This window comes from Ochotona curzoniae, unplaced genomic scaffold (genome assembly GCF_017591425.1).
Source record: "Ochotona curzoniae isolate NIBS_2020 unplaced genomic scaffold, NIBS_Ocur_1.0 contig_392, whole genome shotgun sequence".
In the NCBI taxonomy this organism is placed as follows: Eukaryota; Metazoa; Chordata; class Mammalia; order Lagomorpha; family Ochotonidae; genus Ochotona; species Ochotona curzoniae.
The window spans coordinates 275,404-296,127 of NW_024466046.1; the positions used below are offsets into that span (position 1 = coordinate 275,404).

A 20,724-nucleotide genomic window follows, 5' to 3' on the forward strand; every position below is an offset into this window, starting at 1 on the left:
TCACCAATGCACATCCACACAGTCAAGATCCAGGAGCGCCTGATGCTGGACAGCCATGTTGCAGCCTCTCAGAACAGAAGCTTGTCCACTGCCATTGACACCCCAGGCCTGGGAGGTCTGGCCTTCATCTCTGCGTGTGCTCTCCTCCGCCAACACCTTGGATCCGGGCTTCATCCTGTGCTTCACCTTGCCGCCAACACAGATCTGCGCTTTTCTCCTGCTGATGGAGGCCCTCACATCACTGCTGCCTCCCTGAACATCTCCACAAGCACCAAGATGGCCCTTGCTTCTGTCCCACTGAGAAGAACAAACCTGCACTGCACTGCCACCTGCTCCCTGCACTTTGTCTTCGTTGCTGCCTCCTCGGGAACCTGTGCCCAAAAAGCATGTCTGTGCTGCCTTAGACCACCTCCTGTATGACCTGAGCTCACCACCTGGGACACAGAACCTACCACCTGCACTGCCCCTGCTCGCAGGTCTCTACCAACTCCAAAGCAGAGTCTCACTTCACCTCAGCCACTCAGGACACCATCCCCTGACCGGGTTTCTAGCCAACCCTGCATTCCATGTACACATATCCTCCCCACCACAGGCACCCGTGGAAGTACGCCCCTTCCTGCTTCCCCTTCCCAGCCCTACCATGGACTGGCCCCTCCTGGTTTCTTCCTCAGGGGTCTCCACCCACTGCCACACATCTAGGGTTTACCTGGGAACTCTGCAACCACCACTCCTGCACGGTGACCCACGCTGCTTCTCCACTTGTGCACTGCGTGAGAGAGCTTAGTCTCCACATGGGGAAGATTTCCTCTTGCCACAATTTGGGGTCTCTTGCTGTCCCCACAGAAGACTTCTCTGGTTTCAGATGACCCCCCCACACTGCAAGGCCTGGCCCACACATAGACCCATGCTGCCCTGCCACCATGCAGACCCATGCCTTCCTGCCCTCTCGGAGCCATCCACCCAGAACCGGCCCTGACATTGAATATTTCTGCCGGGAGTCCTCCACCCCAGCTCAAGTGCCCTTAACCCCAGCCCGGGCTCTCACACTGACTATCCCTGCCGGGTATCCTCTACCCAAGCCCGGGACCTCAGCAATCACTATCCTGGCCAGGTGATTCTCTACTACAGCCCGGGCCTTCACACTGACTATCTCAGCCCAGATGAGCTCCACCTCCGGCCCTCACACTGACTGTCCCATCCAGGACCCCTCCATCCAGGACAGGGCCCTCACACTGACTATCCCTGCCTGGTGATCCTCCACCCAAGCCCGGGCCCCCAGCACTCAATATCCTAGCAAGGTGATCCTCCACGCAAGCCGGGGTCATCACTCTGACTATCCCAGCCCAGATGCCTTCCACCTCCAGCCCTTACACTGACTGTCCCAGCCTGGAGCCATCCACCCCAGCCCGGGGCCTGACATTCATTATCCTGGCACAGTGAACCTCCAGCCCATCCCTGGCCCTCACACTCACTATCCCGGTCCAGTGACCCTCCATCCCAGCCCCGACCCTAACACTGACTATTCCGGCCATGAGCACTCCACTCAGCCCCAGCCAGGCCCTCACACTAATTTTCCCAACCCAGCTGTCCTCCATCCCAGGCCCTCACCCTGACTGTCGCTACCGGGAGCCCTCCACCCAAACCGGGTCCTCACACTCATATCCTGGTCCGGTGATCCTCCAACCAGCCCAGGTCATCACACTGATTGTCCTGACCGGAAGCCCTCCACCCCAGCCAGGCCCTAACACTGACTATTCTGGCCCGGAGCCCTCTGCTCAGCCCCAGCCCAGGCTGTCACACTGATTATCCAAACTGAGGTGCCCTCCAGCCCGGGCCCTCACACTGACTCTCCAGGATGGAAGCCCTGACCCTGGCCCGGGGCCCTCACACTGACTATCCCTGCCGGGAGCCCTCCACCCCAGCCCATGTGCCCTTCACCCCAGCCCTGGCCCACACACTGACTATCCCTGCCCAGTGATCCTCCACAGTTTGTCCATAGTTGATATTATATGTAGAAAATCCTAATTATCACACACACAGAAACTCAGAGTTAGAGCTGGTGAATTTTAAAAAGTAGCCGGTTACAAAGTTAACATACAAAGATCAAGTGGATTTCTACATATTAACAACAATCTAAAAAGCAAGTAATTAAAACAACTCCATTTATAATAGCATCAAGGAGCATAAAATACATAGGAATTACCTCAGCTAAGGAGATGAAAACCATAAAGCATTTTGAAAGAAACTGAAGAAGTCTTAAACAGTGACACATCCTCAGGTTCATTCTTATTAATAAGATATCAATATTTCTCAAAGAAAACTGAAGATGCAATGCAGTCCCTATCAAAAACACAAGAGATATTTTGCTGGAAGAGAAAAACCATCCTAAGTCTTACATAGAATCACAAGACATCCTAAATGGCTGAAGGAATATTGAAAAAGAATGAAGCCAAGGGATTCATACTTTCTCATTGAAAAATTTACTACAAAGCTAATAATCAGTATGACATCCAGATCAATGGAATAGAATACATAGTCTGAACTAAACCCTTCCATGTAGATTTCACTGACCATTTTCACAAGGGCACCAACATCATAAAATTCAGCAAGTAACAGCTTCTTGAACTAATGGTAAAAATTGGACATCTGCATGTAAAGAATGTAATTGGACTCTAATACCATATGCAAAAGCTAACTCCAATTTAATCAAATGTAGGCCTAAATGTAAGACCTAAAAGAATGAAACGCTTATTAGAAAATGTAAGGTAAATGCTTTACAACTTTGGATTTAGCAATGGTTTACTGGCACAGGCAACAAAAGGAAAAAACAGACTACTGGATTTTATGAAAATTCAAAAAATGATGTGTATGCTTACAAGGTCATGATAAGGGAAAATCTGTGTGCCTGTGGAACCATATCATGAAAAAGAAATGGGAGTTTCAAGATGGTGGAATAGGGGGAGGACATGTTTAAACAGATGGAGAAGAATTAGTTGAAGTGACTCAGAGAGGGCACGATCCCAGGAAATAGGAGAGGACAGGCAGACAGCAGAGGGACACCTGGAGAGGGAAACATGGGTATGGGGAAGAGGCAGAGATAGTGGAGTGTTGGTGCAGGGACCAGACACCCCAGTGGTGATCAGAGTTCTGCCAGCAATCAGAGTTCCACTGGCAGCCAGGTAGAAAGGGGAGTTCACAGGGAATTCAGGAGGTGAACCCAGCCATAGACCTGCAGGTTCTGCTGACTTATTTAATCCAGAGCGGCAGATCCCAAGAAGTCAGGTGTGAAAAGAGGTCAGATTTCAATGCCCAGACTCCCCACCAGTGCCATAGTGGGTGCCATTTTGTGAACTTGAGCAAACTCTCTAGGGAAGAGCGACAACAGCGAGCTGAGCATGCATTAAGCCAAGGGAGAACTCACTTCTGGCTTAAACACGCTGTTCCCAACAGGAAAACAATCCCAACTCAGCATCCCATGTATACCATCCAAGATAGGCATGGGTTACATCCACAACTACATGCCAGAAAGTCCTGACAATAAGGGGAAAGAAAAAGAAATGTGCAATGGGCACTGCTGACAATTCTGTGATCTAGGACAGCTGGTGTCTCCCTAATCCCAGGTATGGTTGGAACCAGGAGCAGAGGAAGGCTGAGGCAGCAAAAGTGTGGCCACAGCACAGGACTACAGGGGATGGAGAGTGGTAACCCGAGAGTGCAGTATGGGAACCTGGGGCTGAATCTCGCTGGAAGAAGTGGCACAAGTGTCAACAAATGAAGAACTGGGTACTGAGTGGGATCAAAAAAGTCAACCTGTAGGACTGTGGGCAACACAAATTAAAATTTGGCCCTAAGAAGAAGAATCCACTCATCACAGTTGCAATGACCAAGAGCAAAGAAAGAGAGAGAGGCACAATTAAAATTATGAATGCCTTTCCTGCAAAGGAGCAAAAGCCTTTGTCAACCTCACAGGTAACCGAGGAAGGCTTTGAGGAACTGGAAGATAAAAGATTTTTTTCAAATGTTATAAATGTACTTAAAAACAATGAGAAACATGCACAGAAGTTCAAGTAATATGTTACACAGGAAATAGCAACATTGAAAAAAATCAAGCCAAATTCTTAGAAACAAAGGACACAATGGAGTGAATTAAAAATTCAGTGGAAAGCATCAATAATAAAATGGTGAGATAGAAGAAAGAATTGTCAGAATTGAAGACATTCCCTGAAATAATGATGAATATTCAAAAAACTGGAAGAGGAATTGAGTCAAGATAAGAAAAATCACTCAGGAATTAAGCTACACCAATAAAGGGCTAAATATCAGAGTTACGGGAGTTCCAGAAAGCACAGAAAGAGAAACTGGGTTCAGAGATTTATTCAAGGAGATAATAATTGAGAACTTCCCTAACATAGAGAAAGAATTGGGAAACAAATACGGGAGGGGCCGGAACTCCCAACTGTGTCAACCAGCAGTGATGATCACTATGATTCATCATGATCAGGCTGCCTTCAGTTGAACATAAGAAAATCATTCCTAAATATGCAAGTAAGAAAAGTCAATTAACATACAGAGGAGCCCCAATCAGAACCAGAGCTGACCCACAAAGGAAACTACAAAAGCAATGAAAAGAATGGAATAACATATTCCAGACCCTAAGAGGAAAAAAAAGTTGTCAGCCCAGAATAACTCACACAGTATCTTTGAAAATGAAAGAAAATATTTCCACAGCAGAACAAAAATCAAACAATGAATGACTCTTTGCTAAAATGACTGGACCCAATCATGACCTATCGATATGAACTCTGAATATAAGTGGCTTAAACACATCAATCAAACATCACAGATTAGTAGACTTGATCAGAAAACAAAACCATTTCTATTGCCTACAGAAGACACATCTTGCACATAAAGAAATGTGGAAACTTAAAGTGAAAGGATGAAGAAAGATATTTCAGGCTGCTGGAAAGCAGAAATGAGATGGTGTAGCCATTCTGTCAGATAACACAGACTTTAATGTAAAAAGCATTAAAAGAGATGAGGAAGTAAAACACATAATGATCAAGGGATCCATTCAACCTGAAGAAATAACCATACTAAATGAATATGCAACCAATACCATGGCACTTAGCTTTGTGAAACAGAATAGACTCCGATACAATAATACTGTGGGGTGGAGGGAACCTTAATACCTCACTAACCTCCATAGATCAATGAGATATAAACTCAGCCAAGGAAATAACAGAGCTCCCCTAGACAATGGGAAAAAATGACCTTAATTGATATCTACAGATTCTTTCATACTGAAGATTCAGAGTAACACATTTTCATCAGTACACGGAACTTTCTCTAGGATTGATAATAGGCCACAAAATACGCCTCGGCAAATTCTTAAAAGATCCATATCATACCATGAATCTTCTCAGATTATCATGGAGTGAAACTGGAGACCAACAGGTCAAAATACCCCAGAATATGTGCAAATACTTGGAGACAGAACAATATGCTGCTAAATAGACAATGGATTATATAAGAAATCAAATAGGAAATTTAAAAACTGCTTAAAACAAACGAAGGCATCAACACAACATATCAAAATTTATGGGACACAGTCAACACAGTATTAATAGGAAAGTTCATTTTAACCAATGCTTGTGTCAGAAACTAGAAAAGCACCAGGGAAATGGGTTAACCATATGTCTGAAGGAGTTAGAAAAATGACGACAAAATAATCTCAAGGTTAACAGGAAAAATGATACAAACCAAATAAAGGAGCAAATAAACCAGAGACAATACATAAGGTCAATGAATCAAAGAACTGGTTCTTTGAAAAAAATCAAACAAAATAGACTCCCCACTAGCCCAAATAATCAAAAAAGGAGGGAGAAGATATGAATCAATAGAATCAGAGATGAAAAAGGAAAGATAATTGCAGATATTTCAGACATACATACAATAATCAGGAACTATTACAAGCAACTATATGACGACAAATCAGAAAACCTGGGGGAAATGTAGAAATTTTGGATACATACATTCAATCAAAATTGAATCATGACACAATAGAAATATAATCACAACTGATATTGAATCAGTACCTAAATGCATCCCAACTAAAAAAAAAAAAAAAACAGGGACTGGATGGTTTCACTGCTGAATTCTACCAAACATTTCAAGAAGAGCTTGACCCAATCATCCACAAGCTATTCAAAACAACAGAGAGGCAAACATTCCTCTTTCTATGAAGTCAACATCATCTTAATGCCAAAGCCAGATAGAAACAGCAGACTAAGAGAACTGGTACCCTTGATGAACACAGATGTAAAAATCCTCAACAAAATACTAGCCAACAGAATCCAACAACACATCAGGCAGATCGTCACTTGGGACTCATCCCTGGCATACAGGAATAGTCTAATATACACAAGTGAATAAATGTGATACATCAGATCAAGAAATTGAAAACTAAAAAGCATATGATCATCTTAATAGATACAGAAAAGGCATTTGATAACATCCAACACCACTATGCTAAAATACTTAAGCAAGTTAGGCAAAGAATAACATTCTAAAGCATAAGCAGAGCAATGTTAAAAAAAAAAAAAAAAAGACCAACATTATGCTAAAAAAAAAAACAACTGGAAGCTTTTCCACTAAGATCTGGAACTAGATAAGGATGTCCACTTTCACCACTACTATTCAACATAATGTTAGCTTATTCTAGAAGAAATTAAATTAATTCAAATAATAAATGAGGAATTAAAGTTATCCCTGATCACAGACAACATGATTCTATACATAGGAGCATCAAAAGACTCAATCAAAAAGTTATTGGAACTCAGAGTTTACTAGGGTACCAGGTTACAAAATTAATGAATATAGCTTGACAGCCCTCAAGTTATATTCACAAACAACTCCACAGCTGTAAAATAACTTGTAAGTAAAGTCTCCTTTAAGTAGTCGAGAAGCATCTTAAATACCTTGGGTAAACCTAACCAAAGGTGTGGAAAACTTCCATGTGAAAAGTTGCAAAGCACTATTAAAAGAAATAGAAGAAGATATTAAAAGAGGGAGAAAATTTACCATCTGGATCAGTATCAACATCATGAACATGTCCATATGACCAAATGTAATGCACAGATTCAATGCAATCCCAATAAAACATACCAACAACATTCATCTCAGAAATAGAAAAAAATGATAGGAAAATTCACCTGGAAACACAAGAGACCACAAATAGACAAAGTGATCTTGAACTATATAAATCAGGCTGTAAGGGTCACAATTCTAGACCTCAAGAAACACTACAGGGTAAGGGTCATCAAAACAGTCTGAAACTAGTACAGAAACAGCGAAGAACTTCAATAGAACAGAACGGGAGCATCAGAAGAGAGCCCCCACATGTACAACCAACTAATCTTTGACTAGAAAACTAAAAATTGTCCAGGGAAACAGGTTGGTCTCCTCAATGAATGCTCTTGGGACAACTGGATATCAGCCTCAGAAGTAAGAAACAAAAACCCCACCTCTTACTTTATACAAAAATCAGCTCTGAATGGGTCAAGGGCCTAAATCTGCACCTAGAAACCATCCAACTATTAGCAGAAAACATAGGAAGTGCTCTGCAAGATATAGGCATTGATAAAGTCTTTAAGAAAAGCCATCAAAAGCACAGGAAGTCACAGCCAAAATAAACAAATCGGACCACATCAAGCTAAAAAGCTTCTAAATAGCAAAGGGAAATCTCAACAAAGCAAAGAAGCAACCAACAGAATGAGAGAAAATCTTTGCACACTACACAACAGAGTACTAATACCCAGGATTTACAAGAGTTTCAGAAATGACACCAAATCAAGCAATCCTGTGAAGAAATGGACAAAGAAAATAAACAGATATTTTTGAAAAGAACAGTCAACTAGACATGAAAAAATGTTCAGGTCCCCTAGCTATCAAGGAAATATAAATAGAAACCACATGCGTAGGTCCTGGCTACTTATACAGTAGACTTGACAGAAAATTCTGCATTCTATCTTCAACCTGGCTTAGCTGTGAAAATTATGGCCATCTGGGGAGTGAACCAGTAGATGGGAGCTAACTCTGACTTTCAAATACATAAACAAATCTTTAATAAAGAGACTATATCAACAGAATAAGAAGCCTTGCATTAACAAAATAAGAGAATATTTTAAAACTTTATCTCTGAGAAGGAATCAACATTCAGAATTTATACAGTTCTCAAAAAGACTCAATTACAACAACCAGAAATTTCTCAAAATGATCAAAAACTTTTAAACTTGAATAGACATTTCTGCAAAGACACCCAAATGCTCAACAACTACATGAGAAGATGCTCAGAAACACGAATTTGGAGGATGCAATCCAAATGCCAAGCAAGCACCACTTAATTGGCTACTATTTAAATAAAAGAGAAATAAAATAGCAAACACTGGTGAGGATACAGAGAAAATGGGCCCTTATTCACACCTGGTAGACATTTAGAAATGTAGCTGGAATTAGCATTGTGGCCCAGTAGGTTAAACTGCCGCATACAACATTGGCAACCCATGTCAGAGTGCTGGTTCAAGTCTCAACTGCTACACTTCCAATCCAACTTCTTTCAAACACATACTGGAAGGCAATGGAGCATGGCCTAAGTATTTAGGGCCCTGCAATTCATGTGGGAAACCAAGATTAAGTTCCTAGCTTCTGGTTTCAGCCTGACCCCAAATTTTGGAGTTATATGCAACTGAGGAATGAACCAATAGATGAAAGATTCCTCTCCTCCCTCTCCTCTCCTCCCCTTCTTCTTTCTCTCACACTGTCTCCATCTCCTTCTGTCATTCTTTCAAATAAATCTTCAATATATATAAACTACTGTAGCCAATATACAAAACAGAATGGTGATTCTTTACAAGATTAGAAACAGAGTTATCACATGGTCCATTAATCCCACCTCCAGGTGCCTACACAAAAGAATTTAAAGCAGGTTCTTGCTGAGAGGTTAGGACATTTACCTTCACAGAATCATTCTCCACAATGGCAAAAATGTGGGACAACCATTCATCGGTAAATGAATAAACAAAATATAGTGCATATATGTTCAGATTTGGAAGGAAACTTTAAAGCACTCTCAAAACACCGATGTTGTAAGATTCCTCTTACATGAGGTTCTTCCTGCAGTCAACATTACCAGATGAAGACAGTGCAAAGGTGACTGCCAAGGGCTGGATGTGGCAGAAGTAGAGTTGCTGCTTTGTGGGCACAGGTTTACAGGATGAAGAGTTCTGAAGACCATGGTGGGTTCGGCTGCACATTGTGAATTTACTTAAGACCATTGAACTACACACTTAAAACTGTTCATGATGATCAATTTCATATTTTAAGTACTTAACCACAATTTCAAAAATTGGAGGAAAAAGGGCTAGAAATGCATGTGTCTTGTTTGAATATAGTTTTAAAAACAGAAACTCCCCCGCTGTCTTCCACTGATGATCCAATCTGTTCTGAGAGTGACAGGCCATGAAACAACTTCCCTATTTCTTCAGCAGAGCTTCCCTCCACCCTGCCTCACCACCCAGACCCTGAGCCCCAGAGACTAGAGTTTATGAGAAGAAAAGAGGAGTTCAAGGGCAAGATTGAGTGGCAGAGGATCAACCTCATCTGACCTTGCCAATCATTACAGCGCCAGGGACAAGTCAGAGGGATATTCTCCAGGGACCTGCCCCACCAGTTACAACTTGTGATTCAAAGTGCTCAAGTGCACAGATGAGGACTGAATGTGGTCATGAAGGCACCACTGAGGACAACAAGGAGCACAGAGTGGAATCTGTTTCCCTGAGCGCTTTGAGCACTGACAGAAAGGAAGAGACACAAATGCTCAAGAGTGCTTCCTAACAGAGAAGTGATCTTAACACGGTCACATTCCTCAGACAACAGAGTCACAGCTGATGAAATCCAAACATCTAACAGCTATGCAAGTATCTGAGCTACAATAATAGTTGAATTTGGGATCCTTATAATTTTCTATTGTGACTGTCGGGGGATACTGATTGTAAAATAACAAGAACTTGGAACATAGGGCCCAGCCCTCCACCTCCATCTCTGGTCATGTCCCAGCAGAACTGGTTGCTTCTCAGATGACTCGACATTGCAGCTTCCCACTTCCCTTGGGTTTGGATACAAAAATGCCTAGAGCAGCAAACCAGGCTTTCAGCAATCCTGAACAGGGCATGGCCTTGACTCTGCACCATGCCAGGGCAGCAAGGATCCAATCAGGCCTTGGAGTAAGGGAGAACAGGGAGGTAAACTTAGCTCCTCCTCTCCCCTCTCCATCCCCAAACCTCCTTGCTCCAAGGGCGATTTCTTATCAGGAAAAATTGTTGATCCAACTTCAGATATGCACCCAGCATGGGACGGAGTGACCTCACAACGGCTTCATACCTTCAACATGTAAAGCACAGCAGAGACAACGAGAATGATCACACCTGTGCCTGGCTGGCTGCACAGGAAAAGCGCCAAGAAAAAGCTCCTTTCTTCAATGGCACCTCATGAAGAATAGATCCAACACCAAGCTTGGATATATGATGCCCACACTCTTCTCATCACTGGGAACAGCCAAGATGGCAAAGTCCACTTTTCATGATGATGGCTTAAAATGACCACCTGGTGACTCTTCCAGGTCCATGGCAATACAAGGGGCTAGAGGTGGTTCCAGTGCAATGAGACTCTGAAAGTCACTGTGTTGGTGATTCTCTGACCTTCCCCCACCCAAAGCACACCTTACTGAGAATACTGGCAATGGCTCTGGACAGAGGAGAGCCTTACAGTGCAGCCCAGAATTGCACAGACACCTTTGCCAGGTGTGAGCAGGTACAGGCCAGGATGCTGCATGGGACAGGGAGAAGCTACTGCCTGGCAGTATCTGTGGGTGAAGGGGGTCCCGTGCCCTGCATTTGAGGGTCCCTCTAGGAAGAATGGCAGCTGCTGATCGCACCACCATGTCAGCTCACCCCATGGCCAAGCAGGCCATCACGGCCCACATCTGCTTGAAGTGTGCAGACAGAACTCCTAGCACCACAGTGCCTCAACACAGGCCAAGCCATCAGAGGAGTCAGGATATGGACAGTGCCAGATCTCAGACAAGACTGTCCTTGCTAGGGCAGAGAGGAGCACAGACCAGCACTGCCGCTCAGGACAGGAAACGGAAATTAGTAAAAACAAGGGCTGGGAACACTGTCTCCTGTTTGTCTGCATGCAAACAGGACGTGAAGCTGGGTGCTCAGAGCCCACAGGCCTCCTTTGTCCAAACTGTTGGCCACAGTCCTTGCTTTGCAACCCCAAGCATAGCTCCATTGTCCAGCGTAAACAGACCCTCACAGCAGCCTACAGGAGCATCATAACCACAACTAGACATCCAGGCCCCTGGGGCTGGACTCTGCATCAGCACCTCCTCTGGAGCCTTTCACATTCTGCCTAGTAAAGAATTAATAGTGAAAATGATGGTCCCTGGAGGTGGGCATTGGGTGTAGTTGTGAAGATGCAATCACTTACCAGATTTCCTGGCTTCCAGTATTGCCTTCAGCCTAAACCAGCTCATTTCTGCTGCACATTTGGAGAAAGTGTGTATAAGGGCAAACAGTATGCTCTTCAGCTTCCTCCAAATATCTTCTGAAGGAAAGAGTCACTTGAGGAAGTTGATGTGGGAAATAAGCCTAGCTGACACCATCTGCCCGCCAGAGGATGGCATGAGAAGCAGGAAGGAAGCAGAAATGGAGGAAGTTGTTATTACCTGGTCTTGAGAGGGGTGGCCAGCAGGTGAAAGCATCCCATCCCTCCATGACTCAGTTTCTTTTACCCCTGCCATGCAAATCCCTTCCAAGTATCTCCATGGCTGAGAACTATGGGAATTTAAGCCCCATGTGGACCCTAAGGCAGGGTGAATGAGGGGAATATGGTGGGTATTCCTGGATAGATTGAAAACAGGGGAATGGAAGTCACGCTGTGATATCATCAAGGCTCCAGGAACTGAGAGCAGAGCATTGTGTAACGGATACCAGGGGGCTAATGATTACAGAATTGCTGATGGTTATGAAGATATCAAGTGGTTCACAGCTGGCAAGTCATGGTCAGTAACTTTGACAGCCTGCGTGCAATCCTCTCTCTTACATGCTGCTGAGGCTTAGTGTCCTGGTTGTGCTAAGGCTAAGCCCAGACTTCCAAGAAAATACACCACGGTCATTCATCACAACAAACTATTTAAGAAGGAGCCCAGGAGAGAGAAGAAGCAGATCAGCAGGAAGAAGGTGCCTTCTTGGAGGGGACCTGGAACAGCCAGCAGAGTCCTCCACACTGGGAGTGGGAAACACAGAAATGGGATGACTTCAGTGCACACTTGCTTAAATGTGACACAAGATCTCCACAGGAGATTTGCTTAAACATATATGGCAAATGCATCTTGCTGGTTCCATCAAGAAAATGGGTCCTGTGTTCCCCACTGACTTAGAGACTAGATTAGTGGATAGGCAGAGAGCCATGTATTCACCAGGAACTAGGAAGCCTACACACAAGCCTGAGATGTAAAGAGACAAGTCAGAAAACTCAAAGGTGGCCAGTGTAGGAAACAGCCTGCTCTCCATGGCTGGGGCAGACTCCTGGGCCCAAGGGAAGTCTCAGCACCCTGTGATGTGAGAGTACTGCATGCAAAAACTTTGGAATTCTGGACTACATGATAGAGTGTGTAAATGGGTCTCAGAGCACAAAGAGAACCGTACAGATATATTCTGTGGTATGTGTACGGGCATGGGTGGGAGTTAGAGGCTCATGGCATAAACTTGGGTGTCAACCACCCTGAAAGAGTTGAGAGGAGATTGTGTTTATAGTGACCATGATGACTACTGCTTCCCCTGTGTGCAGACAAAAAGGTGACCCACCATGCCCAAACTGGGTGTCACTCTGGTACCACTGGGATCCCACACTTGAGCACCGACCAGTCCCAGAACATACCCCTAGACATCCACTAAAGGAACTCTAATAAGCTACATTAAAACTAAGAGACTGGAAACTATAATGCTAAGGGAAATGAGCGAATCCCAAAAGGTTAGATACCATATGTTTGCCTTGATTTAACCTGTAATTTTTTTTTGTTTGTTTTTGTTTTTGTTTTTGTTTGGTTGTTTATTATTTTTTTGAACCCGTCATTGATACTGTCTCAACCCAGATGTTTCGAAGAATGGAACTTGCATTATCTTTAACATATTGTTTGCCCAATATTATGTCAATTAATTCCATAAGGTTGTATATTGATACTGAGGTTTTGTTTGGGATTTTATATGACCGGATCTTTACTCTGTTAGCCCTACCTTCAGACCAGAGAAGGTCTCCCCAAGAGGCCACTGAACTTATCTGGACAATAAGACGCTGAACTTTTTGCTAGGCATGTGTTTGCAAGGAATGAATCTCAACTGAACTTTAACTATGATTTTGCAGCAAGGTGGAGGAATCCACCATGGGGGGAGGGGTATGGGAGGGGTGGGGGGAATCCCCAGCGACTATAAAACTGTACCACATAATACAACGTAAACAACAATAAAAAAAAAAAAAACTAAGAGACTCACTGTCAAGAAATGAGCCCTAGAGACAAGGCAAATAATACAGTAAGACAACCACTTAACAGAAATTAAGTGTTTAGACACATAACACATGGATCCTGCCAGCCATTGTACCACAGGTCAGGAATACAGATGGGATAATCCAGGAAAGACATGTTGTAAGGACTTCTGTATAGCACTGTAAATCTGTGAAACACAAAAGAGATCCCCAAGGGTTTTGAGCATAATGCATCAATAGCAACACTGCCAGTTTGGACCAAAGGGAAAAGAATGGATGAAAAGGAGGAAGACAGACTTGCAATTTGCACCAGCTGGTAAAACCACTCAATTGCTAACTGTCCCGATTCAAGAGCAGGACTCTGAGGGTGGGGGCCTGAGATGAAGAGCAAGGAGCCTGAGCCATGGAGGACAACTGCCAGGATGTATGAGTTAATGGAGTCTACCTAGCTGGCCTTCAGATTTTCTTAGGGCTGCTCACTTCTTTCTTTTCCCTTTGTGGAAGCAGAATGTCTGTCCTGTGCTTGTGCTCTTACCACTGGAAGTTGGGAGCATGAGGATGTGTTTTATTTTTCTCTTTTAAAAAGATTTGTTTATTTCTATTTGAAAGTCAGAATGATGGGCCCGGCGCGGTGGCGCAAGTGGTTAAAGGTCCTCACCTTGCACGCCCGGGATCCCATATGGGCGCCGGTTCTAATCCCGGCAGCCCAGCTTCCCTTCCAGCTCCCTGCCTGTGGCCTGGGAAAGCAGTCGAGGACGGCCCAAAGCTTTGGGACCCTGCACCCTCGTGGGAGACCCGGAAGAGGCTGCTGGCTTCGGGTCGGTATAGTATCGGCCCGTTGCGCTCACTTGGGGAGTGAATCATCGGATGGAAGATCTTCCTCTCTGTCTCTCCTCTCTGTATATCTGCCTTCCCAATGAAAAAATAATAAAAATAAATCTTTAAAAAAAAAAAAAAAGAAAGTCAGAATGAGAGAGACAGAGAGAGAAAGAAATCTTCCTCCTGCCAATTCTCCTCATGAAGCTGCAATGGGCAGAGGTGAGTCTATTTGAACTGAGGAGCCAGGACATTCTTCTGGATCTCTCACATGGATTCATGGGCCCAAGGTCTTGGGCAACTCTCCATTGCTCTCCCAGGACATAAGCATCAAGCTGGATGCAAAGTGGAGCAGCCAGGACTTGACTGGCATGTCCGTGTGGGTTTCCGGAGCTACAGGCAGAGGATTGGCCTTCTATGAAATACCCCTGGGCCCAGATGATGTGTTTTCCAATTGTAGAAGTACACAGGTGGAGAATAATTTTTCCCCAGATGAATCATATCCAACGTTTCAGACCTGAATCAGCTAAAAGAAATGACATTTGGAACTTTGCAGCTAAGCTTGAGATCATGATCTCTAGATGAAACTTCAGACCTAAGTTGATGCTACAAAGGCTGGACACTTTTGGAGATGTGAAGGGATATATTTTGTGAGTGTAGTGGATGTGAAGGCTGGAAGGGTGAGGGGGACTATACAGGCTGAATGACGCCAAGGCAGCCAGGGATTATTGTTACAAGTTGTGAATATCTACATATTCACATGGCATAACAGTTTTTGGCATAAGGTTAAGCTAAAGATCTTGAAATGAGTTTCTCATGGACCATCTGTGCAGGCCCTGAGTGTAATCCTAGTGTTTTGGGAAGAGGGAGGCAAAGAGATTCGTCTATAGAGAGGGCGGTGAAATGAGAGCTGAATCAAGGTGCTCATGTACGGGCACTGAGACCAAGGAAGCCATGGCAAGCAGCTGCACAGGTGCGGAGAACCACGGACTGGACTATACCCCGGAGGGAGCACTGCCCAGCCCACAATTTTCTTTCTATCCTAGTGAGTTTAACTGAGGACTTCTGGTCTCTGGAACTGTACAATTCTGAGCTGACTCAAGTCATCAAATGGGTGGCACTCAGTGCAACCACAGGAAGCTCACAAATCTTCACTTGAATTTGTTTCCCCTATTGCTGGGTGAGGGTTGTTTTAGCACTCCCCAGGAAAGCTCTCTAGCCATTATTGTGGATTTTTCTTCCCTACCTAGTCTGGTTTTGTTTTATGCCCTTGGAGGCTGCACTGTTCTTCCATTGACAATTCAGACACTTGTCTTTTCTCATTTTCTCTGTGTGACCTTTCTCTCTCTCTGGTAACAGTGACACATCACAGACTTGAGGGAATTTCTTCATAGCCCTGGGGCCTGTTATATGGCTTCCTTTCCAGAAATGAGTCTCTCACTGCCCAACAGCTCTGCCAGCCTCCAGTGCCCCTAGTTGGAACCTGAGGCCAACGCAACTTTCCACTACACTTTAGCAATTCTACCCCTAAGTTATGACAGACGGTAACCAGCACAAATATCACTTAAAAAATGTGAAAATGTTCCACTTGCATTATGTACACTAAGTGTCATCTACCGAATATCCACAATAACCAAATATTTCTTTAATTGAAACAAACAGGATCAGGGTGATTCAATAAAATGATGAAAGACACATATCAAATAAGTCTAAGTTGGAATACCTAAAATTCTACACCCAACACTAACCTATACCATCCCACCATGATACAGTCTCTCATGAACAGTGACTCTGTTACAGCCAGGAAACTGAAGGAACCAAGCCGCATTTGAGACTGTGGAAAGGCACATTTATTCATGCCTGTGGACTTGACAAGATGTGCATGCCAAGAGACAAGCACCAACTCTTGGTCTGTTTGTATTTTCATAACTCAAATCTGTAAGTCAATCTTGCAAGGCTGTTTCAGGAGGCACAGATGTATAATGACAAGTAGCTGGTGGCAGAGGAGCTGTGGTCCCTGAAGCCAGGCAGGGCCTTTCCAGACTAAGCTGGTCACCGCAGCTAAGAGGACATCTTCTTGAGATTTGGGGCATGTAACATTTCCTCTCATTTCTCTGGGCCTCTTTCAAATCGTTTAGTTTGTATTTTTAAGTGATAAATATATATAGGAATAGGGAAAAGCAGAATTATAGAGAGAAGGAGAGACAAAGAGCTTCCCTTGGCTGGCTCACTCCACAAGTGGTCACAAAGGCCAGAACTGAGCTGATCTGAAACCAGGATCTAGGAGATTATTCCTGGTCTCCCATGTGGATGCAGGGTTTCAAAACATTGGGTCTTCACTGACTCCTTTCCCAATGCACAATAGGGAGCTGGATGGAAAGTGGAGCACCTGGGACAGCAACTGGTGCCCATATGGGATCCTGGCATTTACAAAGCAGAGATTGAGCCATTGAGCCATTGTGACAGCCCTAAAGTTTTTCTTATTGGAGCCAGTACTAAATATAAAAGTCACTAAAATTGATCTCGGGACATCTGTCAGTTGACAAAGCAGGCAATGGCACTGAATGAGTAGGTGCCAACTACAGCTACTAAAAGGAAAACCAACCTGGTGAATGGCTTAGTGGCTAAACCCTTGTTACAATGCACTAGGGTCCCATATGGGCACTGGTCGTGTCCAGCTGTTCCACTGTCAATATAGCTCTCTGCCTGTGGCTTGGAAGGGCAGTGAAGGATGGATGGCGCAAGGTCTTGGGACACTGCACCCACATGGGAGATCTGGGGGAGTCTCCCGATCAGCTCTGGGCATTGAGGCCACTTGGGGGTAAGCTAGTACATGGAGGATCTTTGTTCTGTCTGTAAATCTGCCTTTCTAATAAAAAAAGAAATGTTTTTGTAAAAGGAAAACCGGGGTCCAATAAAGAGTCATGCCCAGGGGAATCAATCTATCAGGGACCCCCACCATGTGGACTGTGACAGACTTGCATCCTCTATTGTTTTTATCTTGAAGTTGTAAGGTCTCTCAAACAAACCCTGATTTGTGAGCACTGAGGCAGCATACATCATGGAGGAATATGCAAAGGCCTCCCTGGGGAACATTCCAACCAAGGCCTTGTGTTTGGGAATGATCAGTGGCCAAGGTATCTAGCTGCTGTTAGGTTAGAGACCTCAGTCAGATATGTCAGGATGTTAGCGATGTGTTGAGAACTCAGTACTGAGTGTGGGACTGTCCTACGCTCATGGTGTCAGAATGGCCCTGGTACCAGCCAGAAGACCAGTAACCAGGGGAATAGGAAATAGAGCGCTCAGTTAGACAAGCAGGGGCCCAAGACCCTGTTATCAGTGTGTAGACTATCTGAATAAATAAATGAGTTCTCTGGCACAAAGCAGAAGGCATTGTGTCAGCAGGTCTTGGTAGTATGATTGGGGCCAGGACTGTGAGATCTGGACAGAATAGGAGAAATCTCCACAGATGGGGGCTGGGACCATTAGGAACTCTCAGCAGATGTCTGTCTCAAGAATAGGGCTATGCAGGAATCCATAGTGGATCCAGAATATAGCAAGGGTCATGAAAATCCATCAATCTGATCAGTCTGTGTTGGCACTGAGTACATACCTATCAAAACTGAGTTTGATGGTAAGCTGAACCTGATGGCAATAGGGCTCATGAGACTGTTGGGGAGTGCTCAAAAACACGCGTCTGGGAGAGTAACCTGATCAAGCACCCAGAGCTTAGCATGACTCAATTACAAGAGACAAAAGACTCCTTCTAGTAGCCCCACTATTCTTATCTGAAACACAGCCATAGCAACTTTCAGTAGCCAGCTCCAGACTGCCGGGGCAACCTCACCTACATTGGCATGTAGCAGCAAGATCAATATTGCCCTTAGTCCCAATTCGAATAGGGTGGCATGGTGCCCCTAGTTCCCAGATGTTGCTGGTAGTATTGAGAAGAGGCTGTGGACAGTACAGTTCTGCTCAGGGCTCTAGGCGTGCTGGCCAGGTGTGTCTGGACAACAGCAGCAAAGACAGTGTGTAGAGGATATTCCCAATTTTCCTGAAAGAAAGCTAAGCAAGATATTTTGCCAACACATTTTGGGATCTGCTGGTTGTTATCACAAAGCTCACACAGAGCGTTGCAGTGGTGAAGTGGCCTGGACATTGGTTAGAGCTTAAAGGGCCAGAATGCATTTCAGGACCTGAAGCGCTCTGGACTGGGGGTGCTTGGCAGGGATGGATTCCCAAGAGCTGCATCTGCCAATGACTTCCATCAACTGTCCCAAGGCCCTAGGCAAAAGTGGATCCTTCTGCTTAATGCAAGCAAAATAAGACCCAGGAGAAAAGGGCACAGCTTCTACTTCCCAACTCCCTGGAGAGAGGAGATGGGCTACCTCTGAGGGTCCCTGGGGGTCTCAAGATGAGGCTGCATGGGGCATCAAGGAACTTGCGGCCATTCAGGGCAGCTCCATAGCCTGTTCTTTGTAACAGTTGTCTACATTCTTTCTATTTCTCCTAGTCTGAGCACATTCATTTGTTCATTCCAGATCACACTGCCTTCTCCCAAAGTTCCTTTCTCATGTGGATCCAGTGACAAGTGTTCCTTGGTCTTCTTTGTTCCCTCATGGTTTCTTCTCCTGTTTTATTGCTGAAACCTCTGTGGACATGACTTAGGCTCAGTTATGGCTGTCACTTGTGCAGTATCAAGTTCCTGACCCCACAGCTTTGGTTGCCTGAAGCAGAAAACCATGGTGTGCCTTTTCTTATAGTGCCTTCACTGGTAGAAACCAAAATGCATCAGCAAGGAAGTCCATGAGATGTCACTTGTGGGACTCTAGTTCTTTCTTGTTTGAATGTCTCAGGGCATAAAACCAAACCTGCCTACCGGTTTCAGAAGAAAACCTGAAACCCAGGTTCTTGTGTTAATCATCTATGAATTTTTGACAATAAACAACATAGACAACAAAATAGATAATCGATATAGTTGATGAAACATAGCCAATTTATTAAGTTATCCAGACTTTTTCCACTAGAACCACATACTGTTCTGGGGACCTGAGAGGGAAAGAGAGAGAAATCCAATGAGAATCTTGGTCAGGTCCTGCTGACAGCTGAGTCTGAAGGGACTGCCAGTAGTGGCAGAGGCTAGAGCCAATGTGAGCTCCTTCAGACTGCCGTCTGAGTTACTAAGGGGAAACAGACGCTACTGAAGAATTCTAAGTCAGGCATCCTGCAAACACTCTCACTGAAGAGTCCATCCATGATACGGATAGATCTTTGTATGATGTTGTATCATATTTTATGAGATGCAGATACATTTTTGCAGGAACCTCAGATGAGAAATGGACAACTAAGAGGGAAATTACGTGTTCAACGACAAATATTTGAAAGGAAACCCAAGATCTAGGGGCAGATCTGGTCCCTCATCCCAAGTTCTCATCCATGTCTCCACATAACAGCAATGGGACTCTCAGAGAGTCCCTGAGAGGACATGAGGGAGAAAGTCTTGTTCATTCACAACACCACAACAATCAATACACGCATCACTCGTTCCAGCATGCCAGACCTTTCCTACCTTCATAGATTATCGTTAGCACTTTAAATAAAATTCTGGTGGATGATAAGAGCCACCCTCTGCTACCACATGTCTGACTGGGTGGTTCCTCAATAGAACCACCCTGAGGGTGGAGGCTGCTACATGATGGCTCCTTCTGAAGTGAAGACTTCGAAAGCTGGTAGGAAGTTACACTTCCACTAAAGGACGGACAATGGTTCTTCACGACAAAACCTGGAAAGAGGAAAACATCCCTCAGAAGACTCACAAGTGCCAATGCCATGGGCAGGGTCTGAGGGGCACCCAGGGAAGCAGTGGCACTCTAGGGAGCTACCATGGCAAACCTACACTATCCTCAATACACAGAGATGCTTCTACCGGCTCTACCTGGAGAAATGGGAGAATTCATAAAGGAGAGGCATGGATATCGTGGGCCAATGGCTATTGGAATCTGCCTGAAAGATCAAGAGAAGGTAAGTGAACTAGTCAGGAAATACTCACTTCCAAGAAGCACATCAGAAAAGAAATATTGATGTGTGTTAAAGACCCTGGGCCACGCAGACAGGGGATCAATATCCTGGTAGTAAGCTTCCGTGAGCATGAGCCAGTGAGGCCCCCTCACAAAGATGTCACAGGAGGGGATAGCAGATTTCTTCAAGGCAGTCTTCTGGGATGTTCTATGGAGGGACAAAGGGAAGGAACGTTACTAAGGACGGATGCAAGGTCTCCCTAGCATTAACAGCGCACAGGAGAACAAC

General features: G+C 44.6%; 1 protein-coding gene across 1 annotated transcript in view; it reads right to left on the reverse strand.

The window, feature by feature from the left end:
• The window catches only part of LOC121158919, a 33,482-nt gene continuing 12,758 nt past the window's right edge, over positions 1-20,724 (reverse strand). The window contains exons 13-15 of the mRNA XM_040983932.1: positions 20,468-20,643; positions 19,988-20,200; positions 1-371 (exon numbers count right to left, since the gene is read on the reverse strand). Coding sequence (XP_040839866.1) covers positions 1-371; positions 19,988-20,200; positions 20,468-20,643 — 760 coding nt within the window. The remainder of the gene's footprint in view (positions 372-19,987; positions 20,201-20,467; positions 20,644-20,724) is intronic.